This window comes from Ipomoea nil, unplaced genomic scaffold, assembly GCF_001879475.1.
Source record: "Ipomoea nil cultivar Tokyo-kokei standard unplaced genomic scaffold, Asagao_1.1 scaffold2338, whole genome shotgun sequence".
Taxonomy (NCBI): Eukaryota; Viridiplantae; Streptophyta; class Magnoliopsida; order Solanales; family Convolvulaceae; genus Ipomoea; species Ipomoea nil.
In genome coordinates this window covers 1221443-1233834 of record NW_017618766.1, presented here as the reverse complement: position 1 = coordinate 1233834, position 12392 = coordinate 1221443, and the positions used below count along the sequence as shown (strand labels likewise).

General features: G+C 37.4%; 2 protein-coding genes across 2 annotated transcripts; both read left to right on the top strand.

The window, feature by feature from the left end:
- Positions 1–9973: 9973 nt before the first annotated feature.
- LOC109151975 (E3 ubiquitin-protein ligase MARCH1-like) lies at positions 9974–10651 on the top strand. Its single transcript, XM_019299565.1, has 3 exons — positions 9974–10210; positions 10303–10449; positions 10610–10651. The coding sequence occupies exons 1-3, from the start codon at positions 9974–9976 to the stop codon at positions 10649–10651; spliced, it is 426 nt and encodes a 141-aa protein (XP_019155110.1).
- Positions 10652–10657: 6 nt separating this feature from the next.
- On the top strand, positions 10658–11395 carry LOC109151987. The gene is made up of 3 exons (XM_019299574.1): positions 10658–10723; positions 10801–11063; positions 11176–11395. Exons 1-3 carry the CDS (start codon positions 10720–10722, stop codon positions 11266–11268), a joined length of 360 nt encoding a protein of 119 aa, XP_019155119.1. The 5' UTR covers positions 10658–10719; the 3' UTR covers positions 11269–11395.
- Positions 11396–12392: the final 997 nt, after the last annotated feature.

Here is a 12392-nt window from a genome sequence, read left to right as displayed (position 1 = left end):
TTTGACTAAAAGTTGATCGGGGACGGGAAATCCCCGTCCCCGCCAAATTCCCCGCGGGGACAGGGATGGGGACTATTTATAATTCCCCGTCGGGGATGGGGACGGGGACGGGGACGGGGTCGGGGTTTCGGGGACGGGGACGGGGAGTATACTCCCCGCCCCCGCCCCGCCCTGTTGCCATCCCTACTATTGACACGTATAGTAGGCTTTCCCTAAAATAGATATCCCAAAACCAGAGTTTATGTAAAGAATTATGGATTTCCTCATCTATCTTTGATCTTACTCAACAACTAACCCGCCCACGGCTTCCACCACCGCTACTCAAAGCTAGCGGTTTGCAATTGCTTGCTTGCTTTACCGCATGAATGAAGCTAAGGAAGCCAACTCTAAACACATTTCTCCATTCTAAATTAATCTGAAAATGAAAGAGACAAACACCAACAACGTCACTCCCCCATATGCCAGCCAGGATACCTTCTACTACCTACGTGTCTGCAGTTGTGCTTCTTCTTAGTTCTTACCCTAGTTGTCATTGTTATTTGTGGCATTGTATATGGCTTATTTCATGCCACCATGGCTGTAAAAAGGAGTTGGCACCAACACAATCATATCCTCAAGAAACTAAATCTTACTCAGATTTAATCCTTCACCTTTAACTTAGCAATACATTTTCTCTCACAATATCAATACATTTAGTCCGTTCAACTAATTCATCATTATTCTTGTCTCAATCGATCTTTATCTTAAATGTTGCAGGTGTATATAGTGTTGGCCATTATATCACGTCGACACTGGATCCTAGACATGAACAACACCTTAGATGTCTCAATCTTTTGTAGAGGAGATGTTTAATTTGGAGGCACCAAGTCTTGCTTATGACTTGTTTAATTTGTATATATGTTGCTTTTATTTTGGCCCAGTTAGTTGATAGCGGTTGGCTGTTAGCTGATTGTGTTAATTAAAGGATATAATTAGTTGATAATATTAACTGATTGTAGAAAGATATTTGGTAAATTAACTGTTAGCTGATAGCTGTGTGATATAATTTCTTTTCTCAAAAAGTTAATTGAAAAAGTTACTTTGAACAGCTTTTTGAATTTTAACATTTCGGAGTTACAAAAAGTTAATTAATCAAACATTTATATTGATTTTTTAACAAAGTCAAACAATTAATAGTGATCAAATAAGTTAAAATTGACTGATAGACTAACTACTTTACCAAAAAGTGCCTTTATGTGGCTTGGTAGTAATGTTAATTATTCTTATGTTATTTCTATTGTAATAGGTTTATTATTTTATGTGGTGCTAGTCTGTTTGACTTAGACTAGGCTATTAGATAGGTGCAGGTTACGTTATCTATTCCTTTTAATATTGTAACTTCTATCTTCAGCAATTCAATTTTGAAATTCCCTTCTCATCTAGTATCAGTTCAGCTTTAGGTTAGATCCTCCTGTTTTTTCTCCACCACCCAAAATGTCGACTAACTCTTCTGAACGAACTATCATCACCACTGCCCCACCACCGGCCACCACTTCCAATCCCCTCTCATCGGCACACCACTTTGTGTCGATTAAATTAACCTCTAGGAATTACCTCTTTTGGTGTACACAGCTCGTCCCGTTCTTTAAGGGTCAAGAGTTACTCGGGTACGTCGACGACGAGATCGAATGTCCACCGCCGACCATCACCTCCCCCCCTTCCGACGAATCTGCATCCGGCGTGGCAACCACCGGGCAAGTCCCGAATCCGGCGTACAGGTTGTGGGTGAAGCAGGACCAATCCATCGTGTCGCTCCTCGTCTCCTCCATGTCCGACGAGGTGTTACACCTTGCGGGCGGCCGAAACACGGCGAAGGAGGTATGGGACTCCATCACTGCCGCCTTGGGGTCTAGTACGTGCGCTCGCTGCCTCAATCTTCTTGGGCAGTTCCAGTCGCTGCGACAAGGGAACTCCTCACCGGCGGACTACATTGGCCAAGCACAACTCCTCGTTGAAGCTCTAGCGCTCGTCGGTCGTCCTCTATCGCTCAATGAGCAGAACTTGTGGGTCTTCAGAGGGCTCCGGCCGGAGTTTAGATCCATGGCGGCCTCTCTTACAGTGAATGGTAAGCCAGTCTCTCTTCCCCAACTTGCTGACTTTCTACAGGCACAGGAGTTCATCTACTCCAATGAACTCCCGACGGCGATCGTTGGCGACACTACAGGCGGCGGTCCTCCGACAGTGATGTATGCAGGCCGCGGCAGAAACCAGTCCTCTGATGGCTCGTCCGGTGGTCGACACGGCTCCAACAACCAGGGCCGTGGTCGTGGCAATTGGGGCGAACGTGGTGGCGGGCAGCTCCGGTGTCAGATCTGTCGGGCGAACGGTCACTCGGCAGTCTATTGCTATAAAAGATACACCACGCAGCCACCCACGAATGGTCACTCGGCGAACGTTGCGGTCTCCGGCGATGAGGTGGCGTGGACCGGCGGTTGGTTCCCGGATACGGGGTGTCGGCTCATGCTACGCCGGACGCCTCCATGATGATTCGTGGACTACAATGGTGGGGACGTGCTCCGTGTCGGTAATGGTACGGGTTTAAATATTTCGCATGTTGGGTCCACGTCTATTCCTTCTAAGTCTAAATTGTTACGTATGTCAAATGTGTTTCATGTGCCAAATTTGTCTGTCCCGTTGTTATCAGTTCAAAGATTTACTAACGAAAATAATGTTTTCTTTGAATTTCATAAAAATTGTTTCGTTGTGAAGGATTCGATAACTCGGGCAATTCCGCTTAAGGGACCCACTTCTGGCGGTTTGTATAAGCTCCCGCTACCACAGTCTCCTTTTGCTTTCATTACTTCCCATACCACTCCCGTGATGTGGCATCGCAGATTGGGCCATCCTCACAGTCAAGTTCTTAATAAAGTGTTGCAGTTCTGTCCGGTCGATCGGAATAAGTCCAAGTCCGCGAGTTCGTGCACCGCGTGTCATCTCAGGAAAGCCTCTCGTTTTCCTTTAGATAGGGTGTTGAAATCTAGTGATAATGTACTGGACTTGCTGTATACGGACATCTGGGGCCCGGCCCCGGTCCTTTCTAGTTGTGGTTTTCTCTATTTTCTTTTATTCGTCGATGATTGTACTCGTTTCTGCTGGTTTTATCCCTTACGGGTAAAATCAGATATTTATAAAGCTTTTGAGTTGTTTCGGGTCGCGATAGAATGCCAATTTGAGCGTTCTATCAAATCAATCAAATCCGACCTAGGGGGTGAATATCAAAAACTACATAAAATATTTCAAACTCTTGGCATTAACCACAGGCAATCCTGCGCCTACACCCATCAACAAAACGGCAGGGTTGAGCGCCGGAACAGACACATAGTTGAAACCGGGCTCGCTCTCCTTCCCGAAGGCTCAGTACCCCATGAATATTGGAATTATGCCTTCGAAACAGCCACAACCCTCATAAATTACCTACCTTCGTCAGCATTACAGTTTCAAAGTCCATATTACCGTCTATATAAAACACCACCACCTTACAATTTCCGTCGTGTCTTCGAGTGTAAGTGTTACCCATATCTGTGCCCTTACAATAGGCACAAGATAGAGTATCGCTCAACCCCGTATGTCTTCCTAGGTTACCCACCGTCTTATAGGGGTTATAGATGTTTGGACCTAACAAGTGGAAAGATTTATATCTGTCGCCATGTCCGATTTGACGAGTCTATTTTCCCTTTTTCAGACTCAATAATGCAGGACACACCACAGCAGACTGGTCAGTCTATGCCTTAGGCATCCGGGTCAGTTGTGACACATCCGGCCCTGCCTCTTGAACCTGTTCCGCCCCCGCCGGGGCCCACTCCGCAGCTTCAAGAACCCGCACCGCTGGCCATTGAGGGTCCCGCACAGACCGTACGGGCTAGAAAACGTGGTCCTCGCAAGCCAGTGCCTCAAGATCGTGGCCATGTCATGCGCCTACGTCACATGACTCAGGGCACAAATGAGCAGTTCCAGGCATTAACTGCCAGTACTGACCTGACTTGTTACTTGCAAGTTGTGGGCCACTCACAGTGGCGCCAAGGACCAAGAGTTCAATGCGTTGCTACATAACAGTACTTGGAGGCGTGTACCACCACAGCCAGACATGAATGCGATTGGGTGCAAATGGGTCTATCGCACCAAGCGCACTGCTGATGGGTCAGTTGAGCGCTACAAAGCACGGCTTGTGGCGAAAGGCTTCAATCAAGTCGCCGGGGAAGATTTCTTTGACACCTTCAGCCCAGTAGTCAAGCCAACTACGGTTCGACTACTCTTTTCCCTTGTTGTGTCCAAAGACTGGACACTACGGCAATTACACGTACACAACGCCTTTTTAAACGACCATCTCGCCGAAACAGTGTACATGAAACAGCTACCGGGGTATGAGGACCCCACACATCCGGACTATGTCTGCCACCTTCAGCGCTCTCTCTATGATATCAAATAGGCCCCCCGGGCTTGGTTCAAGAGACTACATGATTTCTTGATTTCTGCAGGTTTTCTACCATCCAAAACTGACGTCTCTCTGTTCCACTACACATCAGGAGAATCTCGGGTTTTCTTCCTCGTCAACGTCGACGACATTATTATGATGGGCAATGATTCAGCTCTTCTCGACGTCATGCTCAAGCGTCTTTCTGTAGCGTTCAAGATCCGGGACCTCGGGGACACCAAGTTTTTTTCTTGGTATAGAAACGCTGCGAGTAGACAGAGGTCTTATTCTATCATAGAGACGGTACATGGGTGATATTCTCAACCGGGCTGGGATGACAGATTGTAAGCCCCTTACAACCCCAGCTGCTGTGTCTCAAGCCGTTAGTCCATCGTCGCAGCAAAGGTCACTTGGGTGGTATCTCTTCTTCGTGAGCTTGGGTTACACTCTGGTCAACCATCCACTCTATGGTGTGACAATTTAGGTTCCACATATCTCTGCGCCAACCCCGTCTTCCACGCCAGGACGAAGCACGTTGAGATCGACTACCATTTTGTGCGTGACAAAGTCGCCTCCGGGGAATTTATTGTCAATTTTGTGTCCACTAAAGATCAACTGGCAGACATCCTCACCAAACCTCTACCGGGACCACGCTTCACTGCTCTCCGAGGCAAGCTCAATGTTGTCTCGCACCCACCTTGAGCTTGAGGAGGTGTGTTAGTAATGTTAATTATTCTTATGTTATTTCTATTGTAATATGTTTATTATTTTATGTGGTGCTAGTCTGTTTAACTTAAACTAGGCTATTAGATAGGAGCAGGTTACGTTATCTATTCCTTTTAGTATTGTAACTTCTATCTTTATTAATTCAATTTTGAAATTCACTTCTCATCTGGCTTTTTGAGATTTGGTCACCATTTTAATCTTTGACCTTGTGAAATAAATTTCTTCAATGTTAGTTTTAACAAGCCTTCTTTTACAATACAATTATTAATTGGATATCTACTCATATGATTTCTGGATTATAGCATTGAATTGTTTTCCTTAGCCACCGCATTTTCTTAGTCAGCTGCCAGGTTTCATAAATTTACACACATTAAATTGGGAAAATGTTTATTAAGATTGCTAATTTGTACCTTTTCCAAAATTATTAATTTTAGATAGTTAATTTATTAAATGAAATAATATAAAATTACAAATCGATTTGGTATTGTAATAGAACTAGAGTTTAAAATTGGAAATGCGTTTTTGGCCATTTTTTTTTTTTTTAAATCTTTCAAACCAATGTTTGTTTTAAGAAAAAATATCCATGAGAATGGGCATATGCAACAGAAACTGCAGGTACTTCAGTTTAAATTAAACATGATGCCCAATGAAAATCAGGGAACCAGAGGTGATTAGTAATTTTTTTTTTTAAATCATTTTAAAACTCTATTTCATTAAGAAATGAATTAATAGTAAACATCTTACTTATGTGCACTTCCTCCAAAGATGAAAGAGCTTTAGAATGGAAAAATTGTCAGCAACTTCATATGATGTCCAAATGTGAAAAAGCTTTATTTTTAAGATGCTTAAGTAAAAGAAACGAAGATTGTTGCTGCACAATTGATCACAGAAAAAAAAAATTCAAAATTTTTTTATTTTATTACTAAAATTGACTTCCATTATTATTATATATAGATAGAATTATAGAAACTGAGGATGCAGTGGAGCTGTCTTAATGGATGACAAACCCTAGGGTTTGAAGGGTGCAGTGGAGCTGAAGTTGTATACCCTTAGAAAAATGAGATAACTTGTGTAGAGTTTATGAACTTAGGGTGTGTTTGGTTCATGGGTTTAGCTATCAGGAATTGGAATCGAATTCATTGTTATTGTTTGATTGATAGGTTTCTAGAGTACTACTTGAGAATATGAGATACCCTCCCATTTCTTAGGTATTATCACAATCCCTTGTCTTATTGCAAATGTTGTCATTTTAATTCATTGCCTTAGTTAATTATTGTTCAATCTCTTAGTTAATTAATTTTAAATAATTTATTTCTATATTTTACCACTACATTATTTATTTATTTATTTATTTTAATTTTAAAATTTATTAAAATACATAAAAATAGGTTAACGGTATTCAAGTAAAAATAATCATCATAACATAAAAAAATAACTCTTCACCAAACAAAGATTGCATTTTTTTATTTGGTTTATTTTCCTGAAAATGAACATATTATTTGTACTAATAATAATAATAATAATAATAATAATAATAATAATATGGGGTGATAGTGGGAGTGTGGTGGTAGTGGTGGTGGTGTGGTTCGTAGTAGTGGTGGTGGAGATGGTGGTGGTATTGGTAGTAGTGGTCGTGGTGGTGGTGTGATAGTGGTAGTAGTGGTGTTGACGGCGGTATACCAGAATTTTAAACTAAACACAAAAATCTAACATTCACAATAATCTAATATTCTCAACAATTTAATATTATCTAAGGCAATATAAAGCTCCCTTCAAAGTTTCAAAGTATATCTAGAAATTTTTAAAGTCTACTCTAATTGACGAAATCATTTTTGTAGTGGTGAAGTTTGTAAATGTAACATTTTTCATACTACAAAGTACAATCAACATATACTGTATTCTCCTATCTACAAAAACCACTATATTATATTACTTTGTGTTATTATTTTATAGAATATTTCTATTTAATATTATGTAAAATCGTTAATTGTTTATTAATATTGAAAATAATATGTAATTATATAGGTACTTTTATTTGTTTGTTATTTGGTATTCAGATCAATATGATACAAATGATTTATAAATAATTATCGGTTAACTAGTTTTACACGTGCATTGCGCGAATGAGTTAATGCCCAATGTTTATAATTAAATAAATATTTAAAAATATATCAATGCAAGATTATATATGAGAAGTTCCTACATAAGTAATTTAATGTCGAATTTGTTTATTTAAATATGTAACTCATAGTATATGAATACAATGTAATATAGGAGATTCATTATAATTGTTACTAAACTTTTTTTAAATAGTAACCAAGAATTTTTGTTGCAAAGGGTTCTAATATATTTAATGAATGCACATATATACAAGATCAATGAATGAATCAACGGTACCAGTCCTTTAGGTGTTTTGCTCAGTATTCATTTAGTTCAACCATTATTTTTGAATAAATTATTATGGATAAAGAAATTTTTAATTTAAGGAATTTAGATGAAGTAGTAAAAATTTAAAAATTTTAATTATAATGTAAGCCAAAGATATTGGACGATTGGTAAATGATGTAACTCAAAGATCAAAATACTAAAGAAAGTGTTTGGTTATTCAACAGTTTGAAGCAACAATTTGTTCCAAGCCACTGAAAATACAAACATTAAAATTTACAATATTTTCACTTAGCGTTTTTGAGAACGCGATTTTCTCAAAATACTTCTATATTTAAAAAAAAAAGGTTAAAATTGTAATGCCATTTCGACTCTTTAAATAACAAGAGCCAGTTTTGGTGGCTCACTGCTTGCCCATCAACGGATGGGCAAACTTATTTTTAAATTGGAGCCTTAAGGCTCCTTTTATAGGAGCCTCAAGGCTCCCATGCCACTTTTCCCACAGATGTGAAAAAAGTGGCAAAACTAAGGGGAGCCGAACATTCGACTCCCCATATGTTTTACATAAAATTTTATTTCTTTTATTAAAGTACTATTATTATTATTATTATTTTTTAAAAAATTAATAATAATAATAATAATAATAATAATAATAATAATATTATTATTATTATTATTATTATTATTATTATTATTATTATTATTATTTTACTCTTGTGTCATTTTACATGTTAATCTAAACGGCTAATTTTTTCAAATATCTTTTTTACCAACCGTTGATATAATTCGCTGGTCAAATCCGCTAACGCTAAACGCTAACTGCTGATTGTCAAACAAGGACATTGCGAGATAGTTTCCTACATCAATTTGTTGTGTGATTTGAATACTCTCTTTGTCAACAAATCGCTCAAGTAGTTAATATTATTGGCTTAATTTTTTTAAAAAAATTTTCATGGTATTAATAAAATACTTGGTAAATAAATATATAACATTATTTTGTATTATAACTTTGATATTTAATTAAAAAATAATGCATAAAAAAGATAATAGAGACAATGTAGTGAATATAATCAATTGATGAATTTGAATGTAAAGAATTTTTACATTGGAGTGAATATAATCCAAGTTAACCACCCATGGTCCTTAAAGTATTAAATTTTAACCAACCATGGTCCTTTAAAGAGAACCATAGCTGGTTAAATTTTGAAACTTGAAGAACCATGGGTGGTTAACTTGGATCGCGAATGGTTAAATTTGAAAGTTGAAGGACCACAGATGGTCAATTTGAAAGTTTAGGACTAAACGTGGCAAACTATACTCGGAGGACCTCAGATGGTATTAACTCAAAAAGTAAATAATAAAAATAATATCTAATAAACTTAAATCGTATGCCTACTATAAATAAAGAATAATACGAAAAATATTTATGTGACAACTGAATTGATCTAATAGTAATAAATTACTAATTAATTTTATTCCAAAATAATTTTGCATTATTGAGTCATATAATTGGATAGAAACATATACCATGCCATGTCTATTAACATGGTAACTCTTTATACTTATACTACCCCAAATAAATAATAAAGGCATTAAGTTATACAAATCCAATGACTTTTCAAAGTTTTAAGAATTCATTATATCATGGACCAGGGCTAATAGTGCATTATGGACCCTAGTGCGGCATGTATACAAGTTTTACGTTTTGAGTTTTTACGTTTTGTATTATGAAATTCTATACATGAAGAGTATGAATTTTGTACTTAAAAAACATTATTAATTGTGTCTTGGTGTTGTGAAATTTTGTGTCTATCAACACAAATTATATACCTAAATCAAATAACATCTGTATTTGTACCTTACACGAAAATCTGTGATTTGTTGTGTCTTTATATTATGAAATTCTGTATCTTAGGAATATAAATTCTATACTTGGGATCAATAATGCTATATGGATCCTGATCTATGATATAAATTGCGGACTTGCAGAGGCTAATTTGCCGATCACGTAACCATAACCTTTTCCTAGAATAGATATACAAAAATATGAAGTTCAATTCTTATCTGATCTCTTCCTTAATAACCCACCCGCCCACGGCTTCCACCACCGCTACTCAAAGCTAGCGGTGCCATTGCTTTCTTGCTTGCTTTAAGTCTTTAACGCATGAATGAAGCTAAGGAAGCCAAGTCTAAACACATTTCTCCATTCTAAATTTAACCTGAGAATGAAAGAGACAAACACCAACGACGTCACCAACCAGGATATATGCATGCCTTCTACTACCTTAGCCTCTTCAAAACCAACACTCTCACCCTCCTCAGCTTCTGCATTATATTGAGAGAAATCCATCCACCAAATACACCCTCAGGCCTCAGCTTAAAATTTTCTTTTCCTTTTCCTCTTTGTAAGAAATGGCAGAAAATCAGGTGGCGCAAAACCCAAGCAACAGCAGCAGCTCCAACACCACCCGCCGTTCCCGCTCTATCTACAGCACTGATCGGGATTTGGAGTCAGCTTCTTCGCTTTCTTGCCGTATCTGCCTTGACAGTGACACCAGAGAAGGCGACCAACTCATAGCTCCTTGCCGCTGTAAAGGCTCCCAAGAGTTCGTCCATAGAGAATGCTTGGACCACTGGAGATCTATCAGAGTGAGCGGGCAATATCATTTTTGTTCCTACACATACATATTGTTGTACTGTAATTCAGTTTAAACGATTATTTATATATAATTGTATTGCAGGAAGGTTTTGCTTTCACCCACTGCTCCACTTGTAAAGCAGCATTTGGATTACAAGTGAAAGAGGTGAAATATGACATTGTCACAAGACTAAAGCACAAGCTCTTTGTGGTCAAGGATTTTTTTGTTCATTTCCTGATTGCACAAGCAGTAAGTATAATAATATATATAATATATAATGTTTCTTTATACATCTTCCTAGCTTCATCAACTCTACCTTTCATGTTTCATCCTATACTAGCTCATTAATTAGATGTACCTAGCTATATATGATTCTTATGATATCTTATTTCTCCCCAGCTAATTGTAGTGCTTGGTGGGTATATGTACATTGTGGATTACGAGGGAGTGATTCACAAGGCTGTTGATAAGTATTTGAGCTTCTTGTCTTCACAATCCACTATTTCCTTCTACTACAGCATGGGTACGCATATTGTTGAAAGGTTGTTATTGTTTAGTCTAATTGTACTGTTTAGTCTGATGATGATGTAAATGAAACAGGAGCACTGGTCTTCCTTATTGGCTTGGGATGTTATTGTTTCTTAAAAACTTGCATCTCCCTTGCTAATTTGGACCAACGTATAGCCGGCTGCCAAAACTTTTGCCTTGCCATGTTGATGTGGAATTGCCTTCCTGCTACAATGTTCATCATTGTTACCATATATGTCTTCATTTTTTGTGGTATTGCTTATGGTTTGTTTCTTGCTACACATAAGAGTTGGCATCGCCACTACCAAATCCTAGAGAAGCGGAATCTTACACAGGTTTAATCATTCAACTTTAATACGATTGTAAATTTTATCAAGAGATGACGCATCATAATCCATTTAAATAATGTGTTATTTTTATTTTAATTGTTTCTCTTAAATGTTACAGGTGTACGTAGTGGTGGATCAACATGGCCATTATACCCCACCAACACTAGATCCGAGGCATGAACAACACCTTCGATCTCTTAATCTATTGTAGAGCTGAGGGAAATATTTAATTGATGGCTCCAAATACCTTGCATATGTCATTTGAATGCTTTTTTGGGATGTTGCTCACCATTGTATATACTTTAATCTTTTACCCAGTGAAATAAATTACTTCTTCATTGTTTTAACCTTATTTTACAATACCAACTCATCGTATGGTTTCCCTATTTCTGGATTATACCATCCAGTGAGTTGTTTTCCTCTGACAACATAACCTCTTAATGTGTAGTAAATAGAAAAGAAGCAAAAACCAACATCACCCACCACCTATGATGATGCCTTTTAATGACAACTTATTTAATTGACTCAATCTTAGACTCTGCGTTTTCCTAACCAGCTCTAAGTGTCATAATGTTGACATATTAATTAGGAAGATGCTCATTAAGATTGCTAATTTGTGTCGATTTCAAAATTAATTTTAAATGTTTTATTAAATGAAATAATAACAATGAGCTCGCATGGCTATTCTAGCTATAAACTAGATTGCAATCCCGGCAATGCCTACATTCTTATTTTTAATTAATAGTATTGTTTAGTTTATTGATACTCACTTTATTGCTTTCACTTAACAATTTTTTTTATATTGTATTATTATAACGAAGTGGTTAGTAGTTAGGTTGTTGTTGGTGGTGTTGAAAGTTTTTTTTTTTTTTTTAGAAAATAAATTATACACTTAAAGGTCATTTTGTATGTAATAAGCTAACAGCTAATTTACCAAACATGTTTCTAGAACAAGCTAATGTTATAAACTAGTCAAACCTCCTAACCCAATCCGCTAGCAGCTATTTGCCAAACACATCCTTTCTATCATTTTTCAAACTTTTCAAAATACCTCTAAATGAGCTTGAATTTTGAAATTAGAGTTTTATAACAAAGCTTGAAAACAAGTTTCCTCACAACAAAAGTCTTTAGCTTGGCTTAGAAAGAGTAGCTAAGGTTTGAACAAATAAACGTACGTGATTGAGTGTATGTCAAATATGGGGTTAGTTCGCAGGTTAATAAGCAAGTAAGTACCTAAAGTAAAATGACAAATGTTTTTATAACGGTTAAGAAACTTTCCTTCTTCACTATTCTCCTTAACTCCAAAGAGGTTCCAGTAATTATTGTTTTGAATAC

What these genes read in the sequence shown, in the direction of transcription:
- LOC109151975 (XM_019299565.1), top strand. Translation starts at nt 9,974, where the DNA reads ATGGCAGAAAATCAGGTGGCGCAAAACCCAAGCAACAGCAGCAGCTCC. An exon ending in ACCACTGGAGATCTATCAGA is followed by an intron (nt 10,211 to 10,302) that starts GTGAGCGGGCAA and finishes ATTGTATTGCAG; the next exon opens with GAAGGTTTTGCTTTCACCCA. An exon ending in ATTTCCTGATTGCACAAGCA is followed by an intron (nt 10,450 to 10,609) that starts GTAAGTATAATA and finishes AGCTAATTGTAG; the next exon opens with TGCTTGGTGGGTATATGTAC.
- LOC109151987 (XM_019299574.1), top strand. An exon ending in AGAAGCGGAATCTTACACAG is followed by an intron (nt 11,064 to 11,175) that starts GTTTAATCATTC and finishes TAAATGTTACAG; the next exon opens with GTGTACGTAGTGGTGGATCA.